The sequence below is a fragment of the Pristis pectinata genome, chromosome 1 (genome assembly GCF_009764475.1).
Source record: "Pristis pectinata isolate sPriPec2 chromosome 1, sPriPec2.1.pri, whole genome shotgun sequence".
NCBI lineage: Eukaryota > Metazoa > Chordata > Chondrichthyes > Rhinopristiformes > Pristidae > Pristis > Pristis pectinata.
Genome location: NC_067405.1, coordinates 134,933 through 150,851, shown reverse-complemented (window position 1 = coordinate 150,851; position 15,919 = coordinate 134,933). Strand labels below are relative to the sequence as shown.

The 15,919-nt window shown below is 45.0% G+C and overlaps 1 protein-coding gene across 5 annotated transcripts in view; it reads right to left on the bottom strand.

Annotated features, from left to right (window-relative positions):
- xrcc5 (X-ray repair complementing defective repair in Chinese hamster cells 5) overlaps positions 1 to 15,919 on the bottom strand; it is a 197,203-nt gene that overhangs the window by 151,050 nt on the left and 30,234 nt on the right. For all 5 annotated transcript variants that reach the window (XM_052025903.1, XM_052025913.1, XM_052025894.1 and 2 more), the window contains one exon: positions 12,660 to 12,708. In XM_052025903.1, the coding sequence (XP_051881863.1) occupies positions 12,660 to 12,708 (49 nt within the window). The remainder of the gene's footprint in view (positions 1 to 12,659; positions 12,709 to 15,919) is intronic.

The window sequence follows — 15,919 nt, the reverse complement described above, 5'->3', positions numbered from 1 at the left end:
ATTCAATGTTGAGAAATGTGCAGTTGTACACTTTGGAAGTAGAAATAAGCGGGTAGATTATTATCTAGAAGGAGAGAAGATTGATAGTGCGGTAGTACAAAGGGACTTGGGGGTACTCGTACAAGATACCTTAAAAGTTAACCACCAGGTTGGATCGGTGGTTAAGAAAGCGAATGCTATGTTGGCATTCATCTCGAGGTATAGTGTATAAAAGTAAGGAAGTGTTGATGAGGCTCTACGGGGCGCTAGTGAGGCCTCATTTGGAATACTGTGCGCAGTTTTGGGCCCCGCATCTTAGGAAGGATGTGCTGACGTTGGAGAGGGTTCAGAGGAGATTTACGAGAATGATTCCAGGAATGAAAGGGCTTAAGTATGATGAGCGTTTGTCGGCTCTTGGACTGTACTCGCTGGAGTACAGAAGGATGAGAGGGGACCTCGTAGCGACATTTAAAATGTTGACAGGTAAGGATAGAGTAGATGTGGCTAGGCTGTTTCCCTTGGTGGGCGTGTCCAGGACCAGAGGGCACAATCTTAGAATTAGAGGGTACAGTTTCAAGACAGATGAGGAGAAGTTTCTTTACCCAGAGGGTGGTGAAATTGTGGAACTCCTTGCCACACACAGCAGTGGAGGCCAGATCAGTGGGGGTATTCAAGGAGGAGATAGACAGATATCTAAATAGTCAGGGTATCAAGGGATATGGCCATAAGGCTGGCAAATGGGATTAGAATAGTTTTTTTTCTCTCTTTTTTCCCACCCCATTTCTTTTTCCCTTTTCCTTGGAGCAGACTCGATGGGCCGAATGGCCTGCTTCTGCTCCCTTATCTTGTGATCTTGTGAACTACTTTTGTCATCTCAAAACTCAATCAGATCAGTCAGACATGACCTATGCTGCACAAAGCCATGCCAACTGTCCCTAATTAGACCATGCTTTTCAAAATGCTCATAAATCCTATTCCGAAGAATCCTCTCCACTAGTTTCCCTTCCACTGACGTGAGACTCGCTGGTCTATAATATACAGGATTATCCCTATTTCCCTCTTGAAGGAAGGAACAACATTAGCTACCCGCCAGACCTCCAGCACCACTCCTGTGGCTAGCAAAGATACAAAGATCTTGATTCAAGGCTTCAATTATCTCATCTCTCACTAACCTGGAGTATATCTCATCATGCCCTTAATGTTTTTCAAGAGATCCAACACTAACTCTTTCCTAATCACAAAATCTCTTAGCATGCTCCACTCTGATCTTACTATCTGCTACATCCTTCTCCTTGGTAAACAGTGATGCAAAGGAGACATTTAGGATATCGCCCACATCCTCTGCCTCCTTTATCCTTGAGTGGTCCTACCCTCTCCCTAGTTATCCTCAAGCTCTTGACTTTCTAACCAACAGACTGCAATCAGTGAGGATAAGCAACAATACCTCCGGCACAATTATTCTCAACATTGGTGCCCCACAAGGCTGCATCCTCTGCCCTCTACTCTACTCCCTATACACTCATGACTGTGTGGCCAGACTGCTCTAACTCCATGTACAAGTTTGCAGATGATACCACCGTTGTAGGCCGTATCTCAAACAGCAATAAGTCAGAGTACAGGAAGGAGAAAGAGCACTTAGTGGAATGGTGTCATGACAACAACCTTGCCCTCAATGTCAACAAAACAAAAGAGCTGGTCATTGACTTCAGGAAAGGGGGCAGTGTACATGCACCTGTCTGTATCAATGGTGCTGAGGTCGAGAGGGTTGAGAGCTTCAAGTTCCTGGGAGTGAACATCACCAACAGCCTGTCCTGGTCAAATCACAGATGCTACAGCCAAGAAAGCTCACCAGTACCTCTACTTCCTCAGGAGGCTAAGAAAATTTGGTTTGTCCCCTTTAACTGTCACTAACTTTTACCAATGCACCACAGAAAGCATCCTATCTGGATGTATGGCAACTGCTCTGCCCAGGACTGCAAGAAACTGCAGAGAGTTGTGGACACAGCCCAGCACATCACAGACACCAGCCTCCCCTCCTTGGACTCTGTCTTTACCTCTCGTTGTCTTGGTGAAGCAGCCAGCATAATCAAAGACCCCACCCACCCAGGACATTTTCTTTTCCATCGGGTAGGAGATACAGGAACCTGAGAGCACATACCACCAGACTTAAGGATAGCTTCTACCCCACTGTGATAAGACTATTGAATGGTTCCCTTATACAATGAGATGCACTATGACCTCACAATCTACCTTGCTGTGACTTTGCACCTTATTGCACTGCACTTTCTCTGCAGCTGTGACACTTTACTCTGTACTGTTATTGTTTTTACCTGTACTGCATCAATGCACTCTGTACAGACTCAATGTAACTGCACTGTGTAATGAATTGACCTGTACGATCTGTTTGTAAGACAAGCTTTTCACTGTACCTTAGTACAAGTGACAATAATAAACCAATACCAATGTATGTGTAGAATGCCTCAGGATTCCCTTCCACCCAGAGCAGCAGGAAAGTCAGGCAACTGTAGGGTAGTGAGACATATGGAAATTATTGCAGAAAATTCTAATGGATAGAATTTATGTACATTTGAAAAGATGAGGGCTGATCAGTAATGGTCAGCATAGCTTTGTACAGGGGAATTCTCTCATGAAAATCAAAAATCTGCAAAGGCTGGAAATTTAAAGTGGAAAAACTGAAAATGTGCAGCAGGTCAGGCTGCACCTCTACGTAGAGAAACAGTGTTAATATTTCAGGTTGAAGACCCTTCACAGTTGTGGGCTGGATAATTGGATCCAAAATTGGCTTTGCAATATGAAGCAGAGGGTAGTTGTGGAAGACTGCTTTGTAAATTGGAAATCTGTCATCTGTTGTGTGCTTCAGGTATTGGTGCTAGGACTAATATATTTATTAACAACTTGGATGTGAAGGTAGGAGGTAAGATTAAGTTTGCGGAAGACACAAGTTAATGGTGCTCTAGATAGTGAGGGAGGTTGTCCAAGGCTCCTGCTGTATTGCAAATTTACAAAAGCATGGTTCGACTGCACTTGGAGTATTGTGCACAGTTCTGATCATTGAACAGTACAGCACAGGAACAGGCCCTTCAGCCCACAATGCTGTGGCTCAGAAGGGAAGGGGAAGGAAGAGGAGTGCAATAGTGATAGGGGATTCATTGGTTTGGGGGACAGATAGAAGATTCTGTGGACAAGAACGGGACTCCCAGATAGTATGTTGCCTCCCAGGTGCCAGGGTCAGGGACATCTCAGATCGCGTGCACAGAATTCTTAAGGGGGGAGAGGGGAGGAGCCAAAGTCGTGATGCACATTGGCACCAACGACATAGGTAAGATAAGGGATGAGGTCCTGAAGAGCGAGTATTGGGAGTGAGGAAGAAAGCTAAAAAGCAGGACCTCAAGGGTAGTAATCTCTGGATTGCTGCCTGTGCCACACACCAGGGAGGGAGAGAATAGGAAGGTATGGCAGACTTATGAGTGGTTAAAGAGTTGGGATCTCTTCTGGGGTAGGTATGACCTGTACAAAAAGGACAGGTTACACCTAAATTGGAGAGGGACAAATGTCCTTGCGGGCAGGTTTGCTAGAGCTATTGGGGAGGGTTTAAACTAATTTGGCAGGGGGATGGGAACAGGAGCATCAGATTAGAGGATGGATCAGTTGGTGCAGAAGTCGATGCAATGTGTACAGAAAAGGTAAGGAAGGATAGGCAGGTGACGGGGCATAAATGCAATCAATTAGATGGGTTGACATGTATTTACTGTAATGTGAGAAGTGTTAAGAGTAAGATTGATGAACTTAAGAGCATGGATCATTACATGAAATTATGACGTTGTGGCCGTTACAGAGACTCGGCCGTCACAAGGGCAAGAGTGGCTGCTTGAGGTTCTGGGGTTTAGATGTTTCAAAAGGGATAGGAAGGGGGTAGAAGGGGTGGGTTGGCATTGCTAATCAGAGATAATATCACAGCTGATAGAAGGGAGGACATCAAAGAAGGATCATCTACTGAGTCAGTGTGGGTGGAAGTCAGAAACAGGAAGGGAGCAATCATAGAACAATGTTGTAGCTGTACAGGACCATGGTCAGACCCCACTTGGAGAACTGTGCTCAGTTCTAGTCACCTCATTACAGGAAGGATGTGGAAGCCATAGAAAGGGTGCAGAGGAGATTTGCAAGGATGCTGCCTGGATTAGGGAGCATGCCTTATGAAAACAGGTTGAGGGAACTTGGCCTTTTCTCCTTGAAGCGATGGAGGATGAGGGGAGACCTGATAGAGGTGTATAAGATGATGAGAGGCATTGATCGTGTGGATAGTCAGAGGCTTTTTCCCAGGGCTGAAATGGTTGCCACAAGAGGACACAGGTTTAAGGTGCTGGGGAGTAGGTACAGAGGCGATGTCAAGGGTAGGTTTTTTACTCAGGTGAATGTGTGGAACGGGCTGTTGGCAACGGTGGTGTAGCCGGATATGATAGGGTCTTTTAAGAGACTTTTGGATAGGTACATGGAGCTTAGAAAAATAGAGGGCTATGGGTAAGCCTAGTAATTTCTAAAGTAGGGACATGTTTGGCACAGCTTTGTGGGCCAAAGGAACTGAATTGTGCTGTAAGTTTTCTATGTTTCTATAGAACAGTACAGCACAGAACAGGTCCTTCTGCCCACAATGTTGTGCCGACATAGCTAATCCCTTCTACCTAAAGAATACCCATATCCCTCCATTTTCTTCTCATTCATGTGCCCATCCAAGCCCCTCTTAAAAACCCCCAATGAATTTGCCTCCAATCAGGCAACACATTTCAGGCATCCACCACTCTCAGTAAAAAAACATACCCCTCACGTCTGTTCTGAACCTACCCACTCATCTTAAATGCATGCCCTCTGGTATTGAATCGCTCAGTAATGGGGAAAAAGATATTGCTTGTCCACCCTATCTGTGCCCCTCATAATTTTTTTTACACTTCCAACAGATCACCCCTCAGCCTCTGCCACTCCAGAGAAAAGAGCCCAAGTCTGTCCAGCCTCTCCTGATAGCACATGCCCTCTAATCCAGGCAGCATCCCAGTAAACCTCCTCTGCACCCCCTCTAAAGCCTCGACATCCTTCCTGTAGTGAGGTGACCAGAATTGCATGCAATACTCTAAATGTGGCCTAACCAGAGTTCTGAAGAGATGATCATAACTTCTTGACTCCTATACTCAATACCTCGATTAATAAAAACAAGTATTCCATAAGTCTCCTTAACCACCCTATCTACCTGTGTAGCCACTTTCAATGAGCCATGGACTTGCACCCCAAGGTGTCTCTGCTCTTCAACACTGTTAAAGGTCTTACCCTTAAGAGTGTACTGTCTCTTGACAACACCTCACATTTATCCAGGTTAAACTCCATCTGCCATTTCTCTGCCCACATCTGCAATTGATCTATATCACACTGTATCCCTTGCCAGTCTTCTACACTATTCACAACTCCAACAATCTTGGTGTCGTCTGCAAACTTACTAACCCATCCATCCAGGTGATTTATGTACATCACAAACAGCAGAGTTCCCAGTGCAGATCCCTGCAGAATACCACTACTCACAGGCCTCCAGCCCGAACAGGTCCCTTCAACCACCACCCTCGTCTTCACTCTATTGGAAGTATTCTGTAAGCTCCCAAATAGCTATCGGGACACTGAGCAGCAGATAACATAGAACACGACAGCACAGTACAGACCTTTCAGCCCACAAATTTGTGCCGACATGTTATCCTGCTCTAAGATCTATCTAACCCTTCCCTCCTACATAGCCCCCTATTTTTCTATCATTCATGTGTCTATCTAAGAGTGTCTTAAATGTCCCAAATGTATCTGCCCCCACAACCTCTGATGGCAGTGCATTCCACGCATCCATCACCTTAAAATTATGTCCCCTTGTATTAGCCATTGTTGCCCTGGGAAAAAGTCTGACTGTCCACGCGGTCTATACCCCTTATCATCTTGTACCCCTCTATCAAGTCACCTCTCATCCTCCTCTCCAAAGAGAAAAGCCCTAGCTCACTCAACCTATCATAAGACCTACTCCCTAATGCAGACAACATCCTGGTAAATCTCCTCTGCACCCTCTAGCTTCCATATCCTTCCTATAATGAGGCAACCAGAAATGAACACAATACTCCAAGTGTGGTGTGACTAGAGTACTATAGAGCTGCAACATCACCTCACAGCTCTTGATCTCAATACCCCAACTAATGAAGGCCAACACTCCATACATCGTCTTAACAACCCTATCAACATGCGTGGCAACCTTGAGGGATCTATGGATGTGGACCCCAAGATCCCTCTGTTCCTCCACACTGCTAGGAGTCCTGCCATTAACCTTGTATTCTGCCTTCAAATTCGATCTCCCGAAGTGTATCACTTCACACTTATCCGGGTTGAACTCCATCAGCCACTTCTGAGCCAGCTCTGCATCCTATCCTGCAGCTCCTAACAAACCGAGTTAGGGAGCTGGAGCAAGAGGTGGATGAACTTCAGATCATTCGAGAGGAAGATGTAGACAGGAGTTTCAGGGAGATAGTCACCCCTAAAAGTCAAGAGACAGGTAGCTGGGTGACTGTCAGGAAAGGGAAGGGGTATAGACAGAAAGAGCAGAGCACCCCTGTGGCCGTTCCCTTCAACAATAAGTACACCGTTTTGGATACTGTTGGTGGGGACGACCTACCAGGGACAAGATGTAGTGGTCACGTCTCTGGAACCGAGACAGTACCCTCAGCTCAGAAAGGAAGGAGGGAAAAAAGGAGAGCAGTAGTGATAGGGGATTCGATAGCCGGGGGACAGATAGGAGGTTCTGTGGGAGACATCGAGAATCCCAGATGGCCTGTTGCCTCCCTGGTGCCAGGGTCCGCGATATCTCAGATCGTGCTCTCGATACTCTTAGGAGGGAGGGTGAACAGCCAGATGTCATGGTCCATGTAGGGACCAATGACGTGGATAGGAAGGAGGAGGAGGTCCTGCAGAGAGAATTTAGAGAATTAGGTGCAAAGTTGAAGGACAGGACCTCCAGGGTTGCAATCTCAGGATTGCTACCCATGCCACGTGCTAGTGAGGCTAGAAATAGGAGGATCATACAGCTAAATACACGGCTAAGGAGATGGTGCAGGAGGGAGGGCTTCAATTGGGTCTTGTTCCAGGGAAGGTGGGACCTGTTCCGACAGGACAGTTTGCACCTGAACTGGAGGGGGACTAACATACTTGCGGGTAGGTTTGATAGTGCTACTCCGGGGGGTTTAAACTAGATTTGCAGGGGGAGGGGAACCGGAGTGTTAGAGCAGATAGTGAGGTGGAGGAAGATAATGGACATGCGAGGACTGCAGGTATAGACAGAAACAAAAGGTTTGTACGTGATGGAAATGTTCTAAGGTGCATCTATTTCAATGCAAGGAGTATTGTAGGTAAAGCAGATGAGCTTAGGGCGTGGATTGGCACGTGGGATTACGACATTATTGCTATTAGTAAGACCTGGTTGAAGGAGGGGCAGGACTGGCAGCATAATGTTCCAGGATTCTGTTGTTTCAGATGTGATAGAGGGGGAGGGATGAAAGAGGGAGGAGTGGCATTAATAGTCAGGGAAAATATCACAGCTGTGAGTAGACAGGACAGCCCAGAGGGCTCGTCAACAAAGGCCATTTGGGTGGAGCTGAGGAACAGGAAAGGTGTGGCCACACTAATAGGGTTGTATTATAGACCACCCAATAGTCAGAGAGAATTGGAGGAACAAATCTGTAGGGAGATAGCAAACCGATGCAAGAAACAGAAAGTTGTAATAGTAGGGGATTTTAACTTTCCACATATTGACTGAGACTCCCACACTGTGAAAGGGCTGGATGGCTTAGAATTTGTCAAATGTGTTCAGGAAAGTTTTCTAAATCTATATATAGAGGTACCAACAAGAGAGAATGCAATACTTGATCTCTTATTAGGGAACCAGACAGGTCAGGTGACAGAAGTATGCGTAGGTGAGCATTTTGGGTCCAGTGACCATAATGTCATTAGTTTCAAGTTACTTATGGATAAGGACAGGTCTGGTCCTCGGGTTGAGGTTCTAAATTGGAGAAAGGCCAATTTGGTGGAAATGAGAAAGGATCTAGGAAAAGTGGATTGGGATAAGTTATTTTCTGGTAAGGATGTGTTCAGTCAGTGGAAGGCCTTCAAAGGTGAAATTTTGAGAGTGCAGTTTGCATGTTCCTGCCAGGATTAAAAGGCAAAGTTAACAAGCATAGGGAACCTTGGTTTTCAAAAGATATTGGTGCTCTGGTTAAGAAAAAAAGAGGTGTATAGCAGGTATAGGCAACTAGGAACAAATGAGGTACTTGAAGAGTATAGAAAATGTAAGAAAATACTAAAAAAGGAAATCAGGAAGGCAAAAAGACATGAGGCTGCTTTGGCAGATAATGTAAAGGTAAACCCAAAGGGTTTCTACAAGTATATGAAGAGTAAAAGGATAGTAAGGGACAAAATTGGTCCCCTAGAAGATCAGAGTGGACATCTATATGTGGAGCCTCAGGAGATGGGGGAGATCTTAAATAGTTTTTTTGCATCAGTATTTACTCAGGAAATGGGCATAGGGGATATAGTAGGAAGGGAAATAAGCAGTAGGGTTATGGAACATAAAGAGGAGGAGGTGCTTGCTGCCTTACAGCGAATAAAGGTAGATAAATCCCCCGGGCCTGACAAGATATTTCCTCGGACCTTGAGAGAGACTGGTGTAGAAATTGCAGGGGTCCTGGCAAATATATTTAAAATGTCCTTAGACACGGGTGCAGTGCCGGAGGACTGGAGGGTAGCTCATATTGTTCCGTTGTTTAAAAAAGGATCCAAAAGTAAACCAGGTAATTACAGGCCAGTGAGCCTGACATCAGTAGTAGGTAAGTTATTGGAAGGTGTTCTGAGAGATAGGACATACAAGTATTTGGATAACAAAGGGCTGATTAAGGATAATCAGCATGGTTTTGTGCATGGTAGATGGTGTTTAATGAACCTTGTAGAGTTTTTTGAGTAGGTTACCAAGAAAGTAGATGAAGGAAAGGCTGTGGATGTTGTATACATGGACTTTAGTAAGGCCTTTGACAAGGTCCCACATGGGAGGTTAGTTCAGAAGGTTCAGTCACTAGGTATCCATGGAAAGGTTGTAAACTGGATTCGAAATTGGCTGTGTGGGAGAAGACAGAGAGCGGTAGTGGACGATTGTTTCTCAGACTGGAGGCCTGTGACTAATGGTGTGCCTCAGGGATCTGTGCTGGGGCCATTGTTGTTTGTTGTCTATATCAATGATCTAGATGATAATGTAGTAAATTGGATTAGCAAGTTTGCTGATGACCTTAAGATTGGAGGCATAGTGGGCAGCGAGGAAGGATTTCAAAGCTTGCAGAAGGATCTGAACCAACTGGAAGAATGGGCCAGAAAATGGCAGATGGAATTTAATGCAGACAAGTGTGGGGTGTTGCATTTTGGAAGGACAAATCAAGGTAGGACATACACAGTAAATGGTAGGGCACTGAGGAGTGAGGAGGAACAAAGAGATCTGGGAGTTCAGATACATAACTCCCTGAAAGTGGCGTCATAGGTAGACAGGGTTATAAAGGTGGCTTTTGGCATCCTGGCACTCATAAATCGAAGTATTGAGTATAGGAGTTGGGATGTTATGGTAAGGTTGTATAAGTCACTGGTGAGGCCAAATTTGGAGTATTGTGTGCAGTTCTGGTCACCTAACTATAGGAAGGATATCAGTAAGATTGAAAGAGTGCAGAGGAGATTTACTAGAATGTTGCCGGGTCTTCAGGAGTTGAGTTACAGGGAAAGATTGAGCATGTTAGGACTTTATTCCTTGGAGCGTAGAAGAATGAGGGGAGATTTGATAGAAGTTTACAAAATTATGAGGGGCATAGACAGAGTTAATGCGAGTAGGCTCTTTCTACCTAGATTAGATGAGATAAGTACAAGAGCACATGGCTTTAGGGGGAATATTAGGGGGAACTTCTTCACTCAGTGGTGGGAGTGTGGAACGGGCTGCCATCTGATGTAGTAAATGCAGGCTCACTCTTAAGCTTTAAGAACAAATTGGATAGATATATGGACGGGAGAGATCTGGAGGGTTATGGACTGGGTGCAGGGAAGTGGGACTAGAGGAATAACGTTTTGGCACAGACCTTAAGGGTCAAATGGCCTGTTTTCTGTGCTGTATTGATCTATGGTTCTATCAATGTCCTGTTGTAATCTACAGCAACCTTCTGCCCTATCAACACCACCAACCTTTGTATCATCAGCAAACTTACTAACCCACCCTTCCACATCCTCATCCAAGTCATTTATAAAAATCACAGAGCAGGGGTCCCAGAATAGATCCTCTCTTTTCTATGGGTGAGCCAATTCTGATTCCACAGCCAAGTTTCTCTGGATCCCATGCCACCTGACTCTCTGAATAAGCCTTCCATGAGAAACCTTATCAAATGCCTTACTAAAATCCATCTACTGCTCTACCTTCATCAATGAGCTTTGTCACATCCTCAAAGAATTCAATCAGCCTCGTGAGGCACGACCCAACCCTCACAAAGCCATGCTGAGTGTCCCTCATCAGCCTATGCTTCTCTAAATGCCTATGAATCATGTCTCTAAGAATCTTCTCCAGTAATTTGCCCACCACTGAAGGAAGACTCACTGGTCTGTAATTCCCAGGGTTATCCCTACTCCGTTTCTTAAACAAAGGAACAACATTTGCCACCCTCCAATCATCTGGCACTACTTCTAGGGCCAGTGAGCATGCAAAGATCGTCGCCAAAGGCGCAGCAATCTCTTCCCTAGCTTCCCATACTATCCTTGGATATATCCCGTCTGGCCCTGGTGACATATCTATCCTAATGTTTTTCAATAGTTCCAGCACATCCTCTTTCCTCATGTCAACATGCCCTAGTGTGTCAGTCAGCTGTACGTCATCCTCACAAACATCAAGATCTCCCTCTCTCTCTCTACTGAATACTGAAGCAAAGTATTCATTAAGGACCTCCCCTACCTCTTCCAATTCCAAGCACGTTTCCTCTTTTATCCCTGATCGGTCCTACTCTCACTCTAGTCATAGTCTTATTCTTCACATACCTGTGGAATGCCTTGGGGTTTTCCTCGATCCTACTCGCCAAGGACTTTTCATGCCCCCTTCTAGCTCTCCTAAATCCACTCTTAAGCTCCCTCCTGGCTACCTTGTAACTCTCCAGAGCCCTGTCTTTCTAAACCTCTGGCGAGTAAGTTTGCAGATGATACTAAAGTAGTTGGACAATGAAGAAGGTTATCAAAGATTACAGTGGGCTGAGGAATGGCAAATGGCGTTTAATTTGGATAAGTGCGAGATGTTGGATTTTGGAAAGTCAAATCCAAGTAGGACTTTCACAGTGAATGGCATGTCCCTGGGGAGTGTTGCAGGACAGAGGGACTTTGGAGTACAAGTACATGGTTCCCTGAAAGTGGAATCACAGGTAGACAGGGTGGTGAAGGTGGCTTTTGGCATGCTGGCCTTTGGAAGTCCGGACATTGAGTATAAAAGTTGTGAGGTCATGGTGCGGTTGCAAAGGACGCTGGTGAGGCCACATTTGGAGTACTGTGTTCAGTTTTGGTCACCATGGTATAGGAAAGATGTTATTAAACTGGAAAGAGTGCAGAAAAAAATTACAAGATGTTGCCAGGACTTGAGGGACGGAGTTATAGGGAGAGGTTGGACAGGCTAGGACTTTATTCCTTGAAGCGTAGGGGAGTGAGGTGATCTTAAAGAGGTGCATAAAATCATGAGGGGCATAGATAGGGTGAATGCACTCACTCCCTTTCCCAGGGTTGGGGAATCAAGAACTAGAGGGTATAGGTTTAAGGTATGAGGGGAAGGATTTAATAGGAAATCGCGGGGCAACTTTTTTTGTTACACAAAGGGTGGTATCTATGTGGAGCTTCCAGAGCAGGTGGTTGAGTCAGGTACAATAACTTTATAAGACAGGTATATGGATTGGAAAGATTTAAAAGGTTATGAGCCAAATGCTGGCAAATGAGACTGGCTTGGATGGGTATCTTGGTTAGCATGGATCAATTGGGCTGAAGGGCCAGTTTCCGCGCTGTATGAGTATGATACTCTAAAAGCAAAATGCATATCTTAAACTCTCTATCTCACTTTTAAAAGCCTCTCATTTGCCAAATGTCCATTTGTCTGCAAACAACCTACTTCAATCTTTTGATAAATTCCTGTCTGATACTGTCAAAATTTGTATTGCCCAATTTAGAATTTTAATTATGAACCAGATTGGTCCCTTTCCATAACTAATTTAAAACTGATAGAACTATGGTCACTGGTCCCAAAGTGATTCCCCAATGACACCTTGAATTCTCTACTTCAGAAGTTTGTAGATGCTCAGTTACGTATGCTCAGATATCAAAGTTGTCTTTTTGATAACTAAAATAGATATCAAAAAGATTTTTGGACACCAAGAGAATCAGCTGTTGTGATCCAGCAGGAAAGCGGATGGGCAATGGTATTAGCTTTAACATTGTGAACGGTGGAGCAGGTATACGAGCTCATGTAACCTAATCCTGTTTCTGTTCCTAATGTTAATTTCTCCAGCCCATCATCAAATCCAATATAACCAACAAATTGCGTGAATACTTACAAGGTCTGTTTCTGAAGCAAGTCCATGCAGACAATTAGGGCATCGAGAACTGGAGGAGAGTTAAGGTTCAAGCATCAACAAAAATAAATTTAGCTTTACATTATATCATCTATTCAGTAACTGTATCTTATTGTTACGGACTAGGTTACTATTGGTGAATATCCCTTTAAGATAGAGCATAGTGGTGTGTGTGTGTTGGCGTGGTTATGACAACAGAAGATAAGGACGCTTTTGGGCGGGGGGGGGGAGGGGGTGAGGGAGGGGATTTTATAAGTCTCAAAAAGATCACCCCTCAGCCTCATATGCTACTGAGAAAATAGGTCCTAACCAATCCAGCCTCTCCTTACAACTCAACTCTCCAGGCCCTGTAATGTAAATCCTTTCAGTACCCTATCCAGTTTAATTACATTCTTCATATGGCAGGACGACCAGAACTGTACGCAGTACTCCAAATGTGGCCTTATCAAGGCCTTGTATGGTTGTAACATGGTGTCCCAACTCCTGTCCTGAGTATCCTTACTGATGAATGCAAGCATGCCAAATGCCTTTTTCACCACTGTATACATTGCCACTTTCAAGGGACCTTGTACCTGCACCCCTTGGATGATATTGACACGTTGGTGAAATAGCCCAAGTTATTGCACATGGAATTTAACCCTGAAAAATGTGAGATAATGCATTTGGGGAGAACTTATGTACACAATGATTCGCAGGATCATAGAAATACTGAGGAACAGAGAGACCTTGATGTCATGTCTAAGGATCCCTGAAGGTAACAGGTCAGGTTGATAAGGTAGTTAAAAGGTGTCCAAGATGCTTGCAACCTCAGGAGATGCAACAGCTGATCTTTCACATCTTCCATTCTCAACAAACAAGGACCCAAGCACTACACAGTTCAAAATGTGGTCTCCTCTACAATGGAGAAACAAAATGCATATTTGGTGATTACTTTGCAGAGCACCTGTGTTCTATTTAACTTGTCCACCCCATTCTCACTCTGACCTTTGTGTCTGTTGTCTCCTGCTCTGTTACAATGAGGCCCAAAGCAAGCTTGAAGAACAAGACTTCACCTTCCATCTGGGTTCGTTACAGTCTTCCAGATTCACTACCAAATTCTCCACTTTCAGGTAACTTGCTTTTTTTCCCCCTCTGAGTGCATCAGAACTGGCTCTTTCTGCTCTAAGTCATCCATCTGTAATTTTGGCTGAGTTTTTCTCTCTCCATTATTACTGCCTAACCTAGGGCATGTACCACAGCACTGTGAATAGCAACACACAACAGGAAAAAAAATCCGCATCTATTTGCCACATTAACCCATTTAGCATCCCCCATCAAGAGATATTCCCTTAATCCTATCCATCCCTCCCCACCTTCACTGCAACATAAAACTCTTTCCCAGTTCTGCCGAAGTGTCTCAGACAACATTAACTGTTCCCCCCAACCACCCCCTAGTGTTTCCAGCACTTTATTTTTATATCTTGGATATTTCTTTTGCTGAGAGTAAATATAACAGTGATGTCATGACAGACCTATTTTAACTATTTCATGTACGTGAAGGGTAGGAGGATGGCTAGGGTAAAGGTAGGTCCGATTAAAGACAAAGGTGGGAGAATGTGCCTGGAGGCGGCAGAAGAGGGAGAAGTTCTCAATGAATACTTCTCTTCGGTATTCACCAAGGAGAGGGGTCTTGATGACGCGGAAGGGAGTGCTGGTAAGGGTAATGTTCTCGAGGTTGTAGATATCAAGAGAGGATGTGTTGAAGTTGTTAAATAATATCAAGACAGATAAATCTCCGGGGCCTGACGGGATTTTCCCCAGGCTGCTTTGAGAGGCGAGGGAAGAGTTTGTTGAACCGCTGGTAAGGATCTTTGAGTCCTCGTTATCCATGGGCATGGTGTCGGAGGATTGGAGGGTGGCGAATGTTGTCCCCTTCTTCAAAAAAGGTAGTAGGGATAGTCCAGGGAATTATAGACCCGTGAGTGGTGGGTAAGCTATTAGAAAGGATTCTAAGGGATAGGATCTATGAACACCTAGAGAATCATGGACTAATTAGGGACAGCCAGCATGGCTTTGTGAAGGGAAGATCTTGCCTCACAAGCCTGATAGAGTTCTTTGACGAGGAGGACTGATGAGGGTAGTGCAGTGGATGTGGTCTATATGGATTTTAGTAAGGCGTTTGATAAGGTTCCTCATGGTAGGCTTCTTCAGAAGGTCAAAGGCCAAGGGATCCAGGGAAGCTTGGCTGTGTGGATTAGGAATTGGCTTGCCTGTAGAAAGCAGAGGGTTGTGGTGGAAGGAGTGCCCTCGGATTGGAGGGCAGTGACTAGTGGTGTCCTGCAGGGATCGGTTCTGGGACCTCTACTTTTTGTGATATTTATAGATGACTTAGATGAGGGGGTGGAAGGCTGGGTTAGTAAGTTTGCGGACGACACTAAGATCGGCGGTGTTGTGGATAGTGTGGAGGGCTGTTGGAGCTTACAGAGGGATATTGATAGGATGCAGAGCTGGGCTGACAAGTGGCAGATGGAGTTCAATCCGGAGAAGTGTGAGGTGGTACACTTTGCAAGGACAAACTCCAGGGCAGAGTACAAGGTAAATGGCAAGGTACTTGGCAGTGTAGAGAAGCAGAGGGATCTGGGGGGTTCATATTCACAGTTCACTGAAAGTTGCCTCACAGGTGGATAGAGCAGTTAAGAAGGCCTATGGGATGTTAGCTTTCATAAATCGTGGGATTGAGTTTAAGAGCCGCGAAGTGATGATGAAGCTTTACAAAACTCTAGTTAGACCACACTTAGAGTACTGTGTTCAGTTCTGGTCGTCGCATTATAGGAAGGATGTGGAGGCGTTGGAGAGGGTGCAGAGGAGATTTACCAGGATGCTGCCTGGATTAGAGTGTATGGAATATGAGGAGAGGCTTAAGGTGCTAGGGCTTTATTCACTGGAAAGGAGGAGGATGAGAGGAAACATGATAGAGGTATATAAAATATTGAGAGGAATAGATAGAGTAGACAGTCACTGCCTCCTTCCCAGGGCACCATTGCTCAAGACAAGAGGGCATGGCTTTAAGGTTATGGGTGGGAGGTTCAGGGGAGATGTCAGGGGGAGGCTTTTCACCCAGAGAGTGGTTGGTGCATGGAATGCACTGCCTGGGGTGGTGGTGGAGGCAGATACATTGGACAGGTTCAAGAGTTTGTTGGATAGGCATATGGAGGAATGTGAGATAGAGGGATATGCGGGAGGAAAGGGTTAGATAGTGTGAG